At 35.6% G+C, this 14042-nt stretch overlaps 2 protein-coding genes across 3 annotated transcripts; one reads left to right on the top strand and one right to left on the bottom strand.

Moving 5' to 3' along the window:
• The first annotated feature begins 2315 nt into the window (after nt 1-2315).
• Nucleotides 2316-5286, top strand: Pdp (pyruvate dehydrogenase [acetyl-transferring]-phosphatase 1-like protein, mitochondrial). 2 transcript variants are annotated; one of them, XM_073974346.1, is made up of 7 exons: nt 2316-2439; nt 2519-2835; nt 2932-3076; nt 3144-3313; nt 3380-3569; nt 3969-4536; nt 4601-5286. In XM_073974346.1, the coding sequence occupies exons 2-7, from the start codon at nt 2686-2688 to the stop codon at nt 4815-4817; spliced, it is 1440 nt and encodes a 479-aa protein (XP_073830447.1). In that variant the 5' UTR covers nt 2316-2439; nt 2519-2685; the 3' UTR covers nt 4818-5286. The 2 variants fall into 2 exon arrangements, with proteins under 2 accessions (XP_073830447.1, XP_073830446.1); XM_073974345.1 differs by having other exon boundaries at nt 2358-2835.
• Nucleotides 5287-8466: 3180 nt separating this feature from the next.
• LOC141397708 (uncharacterized) lies at nt 8467-12822 on the bottom strand. Its single transcript, XM_073974344.1, has 3 exons — nt 12485-12822; nt 11865-12032; nt 8467-10138 (listed from the first exon to the last, which is right to left on the bottom strand). The coding sequence occupies exons 1-3, from the start codon at nt 12534-12536 to the stop codon at nt 8736-8738; spliced, it is 1623 nt and encodes a 540-aa protein (XP_073830445.1). The 5' UTR covers nt 12537-12822; the 3' UTR covers nt 8467-8735.
• Nucleotides 12823-14042: the final 1220 nt, after the last annotated feature.

The raw sequence follows: 14042 nt of genomic DNA, 5'->3' as shown, positions 1-14042 counted from the left end.
AGTTCCCCACTACATAAATTTCATAAAATTACTTTAGTATAGAGCTCGATCTAAGAACGCCTAATTTCTTGAAATTATTTCATTAAAATCGCTTTAGTGTTGACCGATACTAAGCAACCATGGTACAACAATTCATAGGTAGGCCAGGTATGAGAATCGCCAAAAAAATACAACCCTGTCGCTATGGCGTAAAACGTCAAAATTGTTTTGATGAATGATAACGGATGAGTAAACAAAGAAGAAGAAGAACGAAATGTTGAAATGAAAACAAAACAGAGTTGAATTTTTTGATCAATAATAAATATCAACTCTGCATGTCAACACGGTTTTGACAGATTAAGCCATAACAAACAAAAAAATTGTAATCAGCTGTTAGCTGTGGCCTACCCATGGTAGAACAAATACAAGGTAAAGTTAATACTACAACAAATACAACTCGAACAACAACCACAAAGGAATTTGTTTTTGTTTGTAAACCTTAGTGTCAACGTAAATGTAAACAAAACAAGGAAATGTCTATAAATTATTGGAATTTAAAAACTAATAATTTTTCACATTTGATTGAATATTTTGGAAAACATGAATGAAAACTCGTTAGATTTTCAATTTGAATGTTTCCATATCATTCCACTAAATGCATAATTTCTCGCAGAAAGTAGAATACTTGCAAACACGTTTCGGGTCGCTGGTAATTCATTGAAAAAAGAGAAGCTGTTTCAATCATTTGCTTTTGAAAACAAAAAAGCACATGTTTATTAGGGCTTTATTCTTTTCAAGTTTAACAAAATACCACACATATTAACAAATATTGTACCGCCTCTATAAGCGGTGTTTTAGTGTGCGGCATGTCTTTTGGACCTGGAGGAGGTTACATGTCAATGATATGAAGCCGTCTTTATGGGAAATAGTTTTTTTTCTGATGAATAAATTTGTTCTTGAAAAATATATATCCCTAATATACATCGAACATAGAAATAAATACATAAAATGTCGAATGGAATTTGACACTAACACTACAACCCAGTTCAGTCAGCTGGGTATTGCTGCTACCTTTTCTTGTTCTACCATGTGGCCTACCTAAGAATTATTGTACCATGTAAGCAACCTTGTCACCGGCCTTTCTTGACTTATGCTAGGTTTACATTTACGAAATCCACTCGATTTCAACTGTCAATTCCATTGCTCAAACGTCAAATGAAATCTCATCTGAAATCCATTGGATTTCATTTGACGTTTAAACAATGTAATTGACAGTTGAAATCGAGTGGATTTCGTAAATGTAAACCAAACATTACTTTATTTCTGACACATTTGGCCTGTTCCCGTACTTTATAAAGTGGGAAAAGTCGTAAACGATTTTCATATAAATGTTGTGTACGGGAACGCAAAGTGTGTAAAAGTGGTAAAAATTGTAAAAACTGTTAAGTTCTGGAAAAGAGCTATTGAGTTTTGACCTTTTGATGCATATTTAATCAGAAATACTTGAGTCATTTTAAGTCTTCCAGTTGCTACTGATTTATTTATTAATGCAACGGTAACTTTTATTATAATTTTATACTTCGAGTATTCACATTTGCTCTGTTCCAGAACCTGCAAGAAGCTACTATTTTTTACTACGATAACATTTTTTCCTTTATGTTATCGGAAAAAATAGTAAAAATTAGTAGATTCTTGCAGTACTGGAACAGACCAATTATTAACTTTTGTAACTGGTTGGTGTAAACATAGCATAAAAAAGTGTAATAAAACATGTATTTGATGTTTACAATTACGAAATCCAAATCATAAATGTACTATTAGCTTCATTCGCGCTATGTCTCCCAAATCAGTTGGGCCAAACGGCGTTTGCATCAGAGCTTTTTGCCGGCTTAATCTTCTTTATGAGGACTGAAGGCCTGCGTACATACGCTGCCTTGCCTGCTTACCTTGCTTACTTCTGATAAAAGAATAAAAAAGAAAAGGGCAACCCAGTTCGAAATTTCCTCGGCCTTCTTTATTCTTTTATTATTATTATGTCAAAAATGAAGCAGGAAAGCAAGGCAATCAGGCAGAGCAGCTTATGTACGCAGGCCTTTATGCTTGGTTTACATTTACGAAATCCACTCGATTTCAACTGTCAAATCCATAGGTTAAACGTCAAATGAAATCCAGATGAGATTTCATTTGACGTTTGAGCTATGGAATTGACATTTGAAATCGAGGGGATTTCGTAAATGTAAACTTAGCATTATTTGACGTTTATTAAATCCGGGTTTATTAAATCCGGTTATGTGCAAACGGGGTACAAATGACACCAAATGCAACCTGTCATTTCTATCCGATTATAGAATTTGTGGTATTGCCATGCAACCTTTGTTGCATATGTCAAATGACAACCACTCTCAATTAGAAAAAAAAATAGCGAGCGAGTGCAGTTTGGTGATTTTTCGTGAAGAAAAAGTCCGTGGAAACATATAATTATTGTTAAAATACATATATAAACGTATATATTTATAAGTCAACATATATATTTTTGCAGTATTTTCCAAAATAACAATACGCAACGTAATAATATTTCATTGAGAAAAGCATCGACAAAGTGCAAGACCCCCTCTCCTGCTGTTAAAGAAGAAAACAATTTGACTAAACGAAAAAAATAAGAAAAAAACAAACACCGCGAATTAGATCATTTTCACAATTTTTTAGATGTTAACAATATTTGTACGCAATGTCGCAGCAAATGTACGACAAAGAAGTTTGCTTAGATTTGGAAATGAAGCTGGTTTTCTTTCACGAAATTTGTTCATTACCTCACAGAAGTCCTGTAACCAACTTCCACATTTGTCTCCCTACGATGTGAGTATTAGAATATCAGGAAGTTGCAAATGATTTGTTTACTTTGATATATTTATTTTGTCTTTCTTTTTTACTTACCCCCTCTCTCCATTCAAGGTTAATTTAATGCTTAGAGAAAATGAATTTGTTTACACCTTTACGGATGACAAAAGTACGGTATTGAGTTATGAATCGAATCAATTGGCCTCCAATTCTCCCTGTGAAGATACCAGAACTGAGGCCAGTTTTAATCACAAATCAGGTTAATATTGATTTCCGACTTGATTAAATAACTTGTATTAACAACGAGTTTCATAATTTCGTTATAGGTTTTATTTGTGGAATCTTTGATGGTCATGCTGGTCCTGCCTGTTCTCAAGTCATAAGCAAACGTTTGTTGCGTTACATAGCTGCATCATTGATAGATCGCAAGATTTTAAAGGAAGAAATTGCAAAAGGTTGTAACAGTCAATCATTTTTAAAATGCCACAATGATAAGGTATGGAGTTTTGTGGACATTTTTGAGAAGATTTATTAATTTGTTTTTTTTTTCTTCTTTTTTTAGGTGGATTTTGTTAAAGAAATTAAGGACATTTATGAGGAAAGCTTTATAAACTATGTCAACAATTTATCTAGTAAGGCGGCAACAGATCGTGCCCAGGCCATCGAAGACGCATTTATGCTTTTGGATAAAGATATGTCTGATGAGGCTTTAAATAAAACAAGCATGATGACAATGGCTGTAGCAATGTCAGGTGAGTTTTATACCACACGAGTCTTCCATCTGTGGTAGAAAGAGTTGGCTTATGGAGAAACCTAAGAACGTGTCTGCTGTTAGTTGAATATATGTGGCTAGGAAATAGAAAAAGAGGAGTGAGCATTCTGATCCTGCACTGAATGCTTGGCAGAAGTTTTTGCACATTTTCATAAATACTTGGTCAATTGAGATTGAGGCATAAAACGGGTTTACGCGCGACCTTCCAATTCTTCTAAAATAACATGTTACAAGTAGATCTAATTGTCCTGAATACAACAAGATATACTACCTATGGGAAGGCCCTACTTCCCGAGATATGGGCCTTCAGTTCACGCATTGGGCTTGGAGATTGATGATTACATAAAACGCCTTAAATGTACCTAATTCTCTTTCCCAGGTGCCGTTTGTGCTGTGGCGCACATTGAAGATCTCGACCTGCATTTGGCCAGTACCGGGGATTGTACAGCAGTATTGGGATCACAATGTGCCGAAACTGGACAATGGACAACGAAGAAACTCAACACTGAACACAACACCGATAATTTACAAGAAGTACAAAGGATATTATCGGAACATCCCAAAGAAGAAAGTGAAACGGCAATACGCAATGATCGTCTACTGGGACAATTGGCTCCCCTAAGGGCTATGGGTGATTTTCGTTATAAATGGTCGAACGAAATTATGGGCAAATATGTTGTACCATTATTTGGAGATCATTTTGTGCCACCGAATTATCATACACCACCATATTTAACGGCACGTCCTGATATCCATCATCACCGGCTGACAGCAAATGATAAATTTGTTGTAATTGGCAGTGATGGTTTATGGGATTTTTTGTCGCCCTCACAAGTTGTTAAACTTGTGGCGGAACATTTAAATTCAAAACGAATAATGGAACCGATTAAATTGCCAGAAAATGATGTCACCTTACAGACCATATCGGAGTTGTTGGCTGAGAGAAAGTAGGCTGAGTCAAACTTCTACCAGAAAATATATTTTAATTATTATTTTTCTTAATTATTTTAGGGCCGGTCGCAAACGAAAACCTTTGGACCAAAACTCAGCCACACATCTGATACGCCATGCCTTGGGTGGCACAGATTATGGGGTAGAACATTCAAAAATTTCATATTACCTTTCACTACCTCAGGATGCTGTACGTTATTATCGAGATGACATCACCATAACAGTTATTTATTTCAATACCGATCGCATAAAATCCTTAAGTTCAGATTCAAGTTAATAACTTGCATTGTGCCTCCTCCACCTCCTCGTCCTCATTGTCATCAGCTAAAGTTTATAAATATGTTCTTCGTTTTATTTTTAAATATGCTTAACAGTTAATGCTTGTATAGCATTGTATATAGTTTAATAAGTTTTTCCTTTAATTTTACTTTTTTTGTTGCCAAATATCTTAGTAAATTTGTGTTCCTCAATACTAAACTTAGCAACAACAACGTATTTGTTAATTTAAAATAATTTGATTTTAAGTTACATAATAATTTCCTTTTTCTGTTTAGATTTATGTTGTTAATTTTAAAACATAATAACAAAAAGATATGAATACGATTGCAAACAGCTATACAACATTACGTATGTATATGTGTGTGTGGTTCGTCTAACTATTTTGAATTGGAAAACAAATAATTTAAAATTATTAGTCAATTTGCCATAAGAAAAATAAACTTTTTATGAATGTGATTAATCATAAACCGTGACTTTTTATATGTTACCTCTTGGAAGGAAATTTTCAACTCGGAAACATTTGCATCAATTGGAAAATGTTTAGGTAAGCACAATATAACCGCAACATTTTTCTAAAAAAATAATTATACTCTTATGGCAACGGATGCAATTGAATGTCCCACTTACATTGATGCACCGATACAGAACATTGTCCCAAAGTCCGACCTTAATATTTTCCATCATGGCCCATTATGCAAGTTGTAATACCAATGTTCCGGCCGACTAATACGCCTCTAGCATCATCGCCGCTTGGGGTGCCCTATACATTGCCGGTTAAATAAAAAGCGCACCTCTTCGGATCTATCACTGTCACGAAGTTGAAAGTAGCAGCCATTCTATTATCCTTCTTTCCCGGATTCTCGCATACTAGCCCCTGTTGATTTAAAGAGTAAGTTCCCAAAGCCCTGGGTCTTCAGGGTTCGTTCGACGAAGCTCATCACGCCCGTCGCCTTTGCTGGGAAATGTGCTCTAATTTCGGGTATTCGAGAGCAGGTATGTATGTAGAGAGCGGCTGCAGCTGTGATGATGTCCCGGAAAATTCTCTCAGCTACCCCGGGATCTAAGGGAATTGGGTAGCTATCTGAAGTGGCCTCGGAAGTGCACCCATTCTCGACATCTATTTCATATCACCGATGTTGACATGTGGTGGATGAGGATCGGATCGCTTCTTCTCACATACAAGGACTTCCATAGTAAACAGAAGGTCTTCTATGGTAGACAGACCTTTTAAGGTCTTCTCTAGTAGACAGAAGACCTTTAATGGTATTATGTAGTAAACGGAAGACCTTTTGACGCCTTCTCTAGTAGACAGAAGATCTTATCTAGTAGACAAAAGACCTTTAAAGGTATTCACTAGTAGACAGTAGTTCTTTTAGGGTCTTCTCTAGTATAAATAAGTTATTTTAGGGTCATCTCTAGTAGACATATGAACCTTTAATGACTTCCTTCCTTATAGGTTCTATAGTAGGCAGAAGACCTTTTAAGTTCTTTTAGGGTCATCCCTAGTAGATATAGTACCTTTTAAGGTCTTTAGTAGTAGACAGAAGACCTTTTAAGGTCTTCTATAGCAGACAGCAGACCTTTAAAGTATTCTCTATTAGACAGTAGTTTTTTAGGGTCTTCTCTAGTAGACATAGGACGCTTTAAGGACTTCTATAGTGGACAGAATACCTTTTAAAGTCTTTTATAGTAGACAGAAGACCTTTTAAGGTCTTCTATAGTAGACAGAAGGCCTTTTAAGGTCTTCTATAGTAGACAGAAGACCTTTTAAGGTCTTCCATAGTAGACAGAAGGCCTTTTAAGGTCTTCTATAGTAGACAGAAGACCTTTTAAGGTCTTCTATAGTAGACAGAAAACCTTTTAAGGTCTTCTATAGTAGACAGAAAACCTTTTAAGGTCTTCCATAGTAGACAGAAGACCTTTTAAGGTCTTCTATAGCAGACAGAAGACCTTTTAAGGTCTTCTATAGTAGACAGAAGACCTTTTAAGGTCTTCTATAGTAGACAGAAGACCTTTTAAGGTCTTCCATAGTAGGCAGAAGACCTTTTAAGGTCTTCTATACTAGACAGAAGACCTTTTAAGGTCTTCTCTAACAGACAGAAGACTTTAAATGTAGAAGACCTTTTAAGGTCTTCTATGTTAGACATAGCAAACAGAAAACCTTTTGAGGTATTTTCTTGTATACAGAAGATCTTCTAAGGTCTTATCTAGTAGACAGAAGACCATTTATGGTCTGCTATAGCAAACAGAAGACCTTTTACGGTCTTCTCTAGTAGACAGAAGACTTTAAATGTATTATCTAGCAAACAGAAGACCTTTTAAGGTCTTCTATAGTAGACAGAAGACGTTTTAAGATCTTCTATAGCAGACAACAGACCTTTAAGGTATTCTCTATTAGACAGTAGTTTTTTAGGGTCTTCTCTAGTAGACATAGGACGCTTTATGGACTTCTATAGTGGACAGAATACCTTTTAAAGTCTTTTATAGTAGACAGAAGACCTTTTAAGGTCTTCTATAGTAGACAGAAGGCCTTTTAAGGTCTTCTATAGTAGACAGAAGACCTTTTAAGGTCTTCCATAGTAGACAGAAGGCCTTTTAAGGTCTTCTATAGTAGACAGAAGACCTTTTAAGGTCTTCTCTAGCAGACAGAAGACTTTAAATGTATTATCTAGCAAACAGAAGACCTTTTAAGGTCTTCTATAGTAGACAGAAGACCTTTTAAGGTCTTCTATGTTAGACATAGCAAACAGAAAACCTTTTGAGGTCTTTTCTTGTATACAGTAGATCTTTTAAGGTCTTATCTAGTAGACAGAAGACCATTTATGGTCTGCTATAGCAAACAGAAGACCTTTTACGGTCTTTTATAGCAATCATAAGACCTTTTAATGTCTTCTATAGCAACCAGCAGACCTTTTAAGGTTCCTCTTTTAAAGGTCTTCCATAGTAGATACAAAACCTTTTACTACGGTCGTCTGTAGAAGATAGAAGAAATCCTCTCTGGTACATAGTAGATCTTTTTTAATTCTTTTATAGTAGACATAATAACTGTAAGATCTTCTATAGTGGACAGAAGAGCTTTTAAGATCTTCTGTAGTAAACAGAAGCCGTTTAAGGTCTTCTCTAGCAGACAGAAAACCTTTTAAGGTATTATCCACAAAACAGAAGACCCTTTGAGGTCTTATCTTGCAGACAGAAGACCTTTTAAGGACTTCTATTTTATGCTGAAGACCTTTTATTGTATTCTCTAGTAGATATTAGTTTATATAGGGTCTTCTCTAGTAGACAGTAGTTTTTGTAGGGTCTTCTCTAGTAGACATAGTAAACAGAAGACCTTTTAAGGTCTTTTATAGTAGAAGAAAAAATTTTATTGGGTTCTAGTTAGACAGAAGACCTTTTAAGAGCTTCTACAGTAAACAGAAAACCTTTTGAGATCTTCTTTAGTAAACAGAAGACCTTTTAAGGTCCACTCTATTAGACAGAATAAATGTTAAGGTCCTCTATAGTAGACAGAAGACCATTTAAGTTATGCTCTAGTAGACAGAAAAACTCTTTAGGCATTCCCTAGTAGACAAAATACCTTTTTAAGGCATTCTTAGTAGACAGAAGACATTAAAGGGTCCTGTGTAGTAAGAAATCACACGAATCAATTTCAATTAAATAATTTGTTTTTTATTGTTTAATTAAAAATACAAATATCTGACCAATCGATGATGATATACACTATATAATAATTACACCTATTAACTAAAATTAAAATTACACTAAACATAAAGAAAATGAAAAAAAAAACTATTTATATATCTCTAGGACAATAACATCGGCTAACGATCGAAACCTTTAAGGATGGCGGGTTGGGTGTTTGTTTTTGTTTTGTGGGGGGTATTATGATATAGAAACGACAACAACAGCAACATTTTCACTTCATATTGTGATTGTGTTGTTGCAGCTGATGATGTTGCTGCTGTTGTTGTTGTGCTTTTTGAGCATGCTCAGCTTCTCGTCTCAAAACACAATTGAGAAATTCCACTTGTATCGAAGTTATCTCTTCGGGTGGAAAACGTTGTATTTTCTTTTTAAGAAAATCAAAAAATAAATCACATTCTTCACGCTGATGATTGCAATAATCTGCTACCATACAATTAGATCCAGCCATAGTGGTAGTTGCAATGGATATGGTTCCTCCTCCCATGCTGTTGTTATTGGATGAGGAATTATGGCCATGGGTAGTTTGATTGGCATATGAGGGCGCATGTGTCTGTTGCTGGTGTTGGTGGTGCTGCTGCTGTGGTTGATGTTGTTGTTGTTGGGACTGATGATGTACGGGAGTATTGTTCTGAGTATTAGTTGAATTTGTCGAATTGGTCAATAGGCCAGCAGTATTCGAATCTGTTTTAACCATAACAGTTGCCACTGCTGATGAACTCGATGTTGGTGTCGTGGAAGCTGTTACAACGGCACCATTGTTGCCTGTCAGTTCTGGCAACTGTTGTAAATGTTGTATATTAGATGAGCCAGGTATTGTAACACATGCCCCTGACGAATCCAGTGAATTGTTGGTCGATGTTGGAACCATTGATCCCGATGATGAACTTACCATTGGTAAACTTTTCAATTTCAATGTCCCCGCTGCACCAATAACACTACTGGCACTACTGGAATATTGTGATCGACTTGGATTCATGGAGTCTATACAAAAATCATTTGTAATATATTGAAACTTCGTATCATCCGAGTTGGCTGAATTTGTCACCGGGGCACCAATTATTGTCTCACAATCAACGCTAGGCGTATTACCAGATTCTTCATAGAGGCAAACTTCCTCATAGTCCACCTCGGCCGCAGTATTACCATCATCATCCAAATTCGTGTGCTGTTCATGTTTAACAATTTCAACACAATTTTCCATACTATTATTGTCATGATTCAATTCACTGTGTGACATATTATGATGATCTTCGTGGCTCACATCGTTGTCATGTGTCACATCCTCGTATGTGGTCAGTATGAAAGTATCAGCATCGTTAACCGATATAATACTCGAATGAACCATATCCTGATGTACTACTTGATCGTGTTCATCGTTACTTTCCGATACACTGTGCAAGAGATTATCCTGTGATGTTGCGGTGGTGTTGTTGAAATTTTGTGTACGGTTTGATTTCAATTTCGGTTGATAAACATTCGATAGAAATTCCATATCTTTGGCATAACGCCATTTGGAGAGACCATCGCCAATTTTGGATTTTCGTAAACGATATTGATGATAGGTATCGCGTAGATTTTTCCATTTTCTCCGACACTCCTCAACAGAGTATCTATCTAAATGTACGTGAGATAAAAGAAAGTCAGTGAGCCTTGGGGGCAATTGGGTTTAGTTTGAAGTCTTAATCTAAGTGGAAGATTTTTGGATTTCAAATAGATTTTTAGGTGGACCGAAGAAGGACAAGAAACGTCGATTTTTAGGAGAACCCAAATAGGACAATAAACGTGAATTTTAAATAGAATATTAAAACAGGACGATAAAAATTGAATTTTTAATACTATTTTTGGAGGAACCGTGCAGCGCAGTAAATGTGGATTTTAATAGATATTTAGGAGGATCTAAGTAGCACAGTAGACGTGAATTTTTACTAGATTTTTAGGAGGACCTAAGAAAGACAATAAACGACCCAATTAGGAAAATATACGTTGATTTTTAGGTGGCTCCAAGTAGGACAATAATCTTGGATTTTAAGTAGGTTTGGGTTCCTCCAAGTAAGACAATAAACGAGGCTTTTAATAGATTTTTAAGAGGAGCCAAGTAGGGCAATAATAATGTGGATTTTTAATACATTTTTAGGAGGACCAAAGCATGGCAATACATGTGGATTTTTAATAGATTTTTAGGAGGACACAAGTAAGGCAATAAACGCTGATCTTTACAGATTTTTAGGAGTGTCCAAGTATGACAATAATTGACGATTTTTAGGAGGAACCAAGTAGAACAATAAACGTGGATTTTAATTAGATCTTAAGCTGAATCCAAGTAGGACTATAAATGTGTATTTTTAATAGGTTTTTAACAGGACCCAAGTAGCACAATAAATGTGTTTTTTTTAATTGATTGTTAGAAGAGCCTATAAATGAAAATAATGATCGTTTTTGTTTAGAGGATTCATAGGTGAGTTTTAAAGGTCTTTAGGAGGATTGGTTGATTGATTTTGTAATAGATTTACATGGATCCAAAAGTTACACTGTAACAATTCAACCGTGTTTCGGCAAGCGGTTGTAAACTTGTATACGTAAAAACAGAGTTTTGTGGTCGCATAACCCATCAAAACATTTGATAACCTTAATCACGCTACACTGTTTAATGACATCGACCAACAGCCTCCGCACTAATTTGAAACGATAGACAATCAAATATATTTGTGGCAGTTAGCCGTACTTGAAACCGATGAACAGGAAAACGATTATTGCGCTGGAAGTTAATGACCAATATATTAAAAGGAATGTTCCACATAGAGAGTTAATATATACGGAAATATTAAAACTCTATCTTTGCTGTATTACAACCCTTTCAGCATACACACTGGTTGTTGCATATCCGTAAACTGTGAAGTAGGTACTAATTCTTCAATCCCTATCTGGGAACATTGTCCTAGTTCCAAAACGTAGGAGTAATATTGGTTCCACAAACATCCCAAAGACTTCTCTCGTAGGGCGTAGGAGTAACGTCATACAAACTAACGTGTGAAATTACGTATACGCAGTGTTTTTCATACAAACGTTGTGGACGATTGGAGCTACGTAGTGAACCTGATTTTCATACAAATTGCTGTTTTTAGTTTTTATATGATAGAGTTGTGAGGTTTTGTTCCCAGCCGAGTTTATACTATAATCACTGATGATCTGATTCTAAACGACCAAAGACTGCCACGTTGACCTATTTTATAACCAGAGACGATTGAATGGAGAGCTAGAGCTTAATTTTACACTTTTGAGATGATAAAGAAATGTCTTTAGTTACAGAAAAATGTATGTTTCAAATGATGCATGTACTTACTTCCAATGGCTGCTGCTATTTGGGCCCAACCACTTAAAATATCGCTACGCCTGCGTTGATTCGGTTGTAATTTATAGTTGTATAAAACCGGGTTCTGCCTCACCAAATGTATTAAAGTTGTTACAATGTCATCTGTGGACGATGAATCCTTCTGATAACGTCTTCTTTCTGCAATAAAGGAAAAACAATGATTGTAAAAAGCTTCTTTATTAGTTGTCTGCAGTGTCAAATCATAACGTGTACAACTTTTTTTAATTATAATTGTAATGAGTGATAAAAAATGCGAAACTGGTTCGGACTTCCTAATATACATTGTTTATATCCACTGTGGTGGAGTTGTATTTTGGGAACGTAGTGTGGATGGGTTATAGTGTTTCCGTTGTCATCAAAGGTTGATATTGTAGACCATTTTTGAATTTATACTTCCCAAGTCTTTTACGCATCTAATTCGCTATAACAGAATTAATTGTTGGCAAAACGTATATCCCATTACCGTCTGCATGTTAAGGTGACTATTAAGGAAGGAATCAAAACATCATCTCGCTAATTTGTGAAACTCCATTTCCAATAATTAATTATTCCACAGGTTCGCTCCGTGAACAATATCCACTACTACTTACTTGGTTGATGACCGTTGTTTTCGATTTTTATTTGCTCCATATTCAGTAACATTCATTCAATCAATCATTTACTCGCTCCTTAGTTGATCCAACCAATTTCTACGAGTTTTGTATTTCCGCTCGTTTTATTTTGAATTTAACTTTGATAAATAGTTGCGGTACACTCAAAGTTACACTACATAATATGTTAACCGTGCTTTTAGAAGAAGTTATTAATTATTTATATTTTTTAGGATTATTTTTGTTAAATTTTCCGTTTTTTATGTATAAAATGTTATCGTCCACACACAAATATTATTGCTGTTGCTTCTTTACGCATGACGTACGTCAATAGCAACAGCTGACAAATTGTACTAGAGCAGTATTTGTTTATATTAGCTTACGGTTACGTTACGTCATGGCACAATTACCAAGGTTTATGCCCGTAAAGGTAGAAACACAATGAAATACGCCGCTTTATCACGCTCAGTTTCATGTAAAAGACTAAAGGCAAAGTACTACCTAATTCAAATTAACTAGGCAGCATTTGAATTAGGTAGTACTTGGCCTTTATTCTTCTACATGAAATTGAGCGTGAAGCAAGGCGAGGCAGCTTAGTCCCAATTTACATTGGGCGAGTTTACTTGCGGCAATTGTCATTTTGTAGGAGAGAGAGGTGAGGCATATGGTAACCCTTTGCCTCTCAGCACCCTCTCTCACCTACAAACTGACAATTGCCGCAAGTAAACTCGCCTAATGTAAATTGGGACTTATGTACTCAGGCCTTTAAGGTTAAAATACTTTGAACTTTGTTGCTTGCTTCACGCTCAATTTCATGTAGAAGAATAAAGGCCAAGTACTACCTAATTCAAATGCTGCCTAGTTATTTTGAATTAGGTAGTACTTTAACGTTAGTCTTTTACATGAAACTGAACGTGATAAAGCGGCGTATTTCATTGTGTTTCTACCTTTACTTACACCAAGGATTTTGCCTGGTTGATCGTTGCCAATGTGTTAAAAATTGTAAAACACTTATATGGTCTGTTCCTTTACTTTTCAAAATGGTAAAACCGGCAAAAGTTGTAAAAGTTGTAAACTGCTCCCATATGAACTTTATGGTGTCTGAAGTAAAGGAACGCTTTTCGAGTAAAAAGTGGTAAAACTTGAAGATTCTTGCACGTAAAGGAACAGAGCTATATGTGGCAATGTTTTTACGAAATCATTTATAGGTTTGGCCTCCATGAGGGCGAAACCTATAGCTCTGCGTGTTGCGTGTGCGTTCAAAAATACAAAAACAAAATACATGTATATGTTGTTGTTTTCAATTTTAAATACATGTAATTTGTTTTTGTATTTTTTAACGCACACGCAACACGCAGAGCTATAGGTTTCGCCCTGAATGAAAATGACCAATGTTACCAGATGTTTTCAGAATGTACACGCCTCGGTAAATGGCGGCAAAAGGGAACTGATGAAGGTGTTTGGTGACAACTGAAACTATAGTCTTCCCAACCTCCGCCCTCAACTAATCAATTTCATATCCACTGTAAAACATTTTGTTCTTATTCAAATATTTGAA

This window comes from Musca autumnalis, unplaced genomic scaffold, assembly GCF_047663935.1.
Source record: "Musca autumnalis isolate F117 unplaced genomic scaffold, ASM4766393v1 scaffold_3, whole genome shotgun sequence".
NCBI lineage: Eukaryota > Metazoa > Arthropoda > Insecta > Diptera > Muscidae > Musca > Musca autumnalis.
The sequence above is the reverse complement of the archived record's forward strand: the minus strand, read 5'-3'. Positions and strand labels throughout refer to the sequence as shown.

Coding starts and splice junctions, on each gene's coding strand:
- Pdp (XM_073974346.1), top strand. CDS start 2,686: ATGTTAACAATATTTGTACGCAATGTCGCAGCAAATGTACGACAAAGA. Junction 3,077..3,143: donor CAGTTTTAATCACAAATCAG/GTTAATATTGAT, acceptor ATTTCGTTATAG/GTTTTATTTGTGGAATCTTT. Junction 4,537..4,600: donor GAGTTGTTGGCTGAGAGAAA/GTAGGCTGAGTC, acceptor TAATTATTTTAG/GGCCGGTCGCAAACGAAAAC.
- LOC141397708 (XM_073974344.1), bottom strand. CDS start 12,536: ATGTTACTGAATATGGAGCAAATAAAAATCGAAAACAACGGTCATCAA. Junction 12,033..12,484: donor AAACAACGGTCATCAACCAA/GTAAGTAGTAGT, acceptor CCTTTATTGCAG/AAAGAAGACGTTATCAGAAG. Junction 10,139..11,864: donor AATAGCAGCAGCCATTGGAA/GTAAGTACATGC, acceptor ACGTACATTTAG/ATAGATACTCTGTTGAGGAG.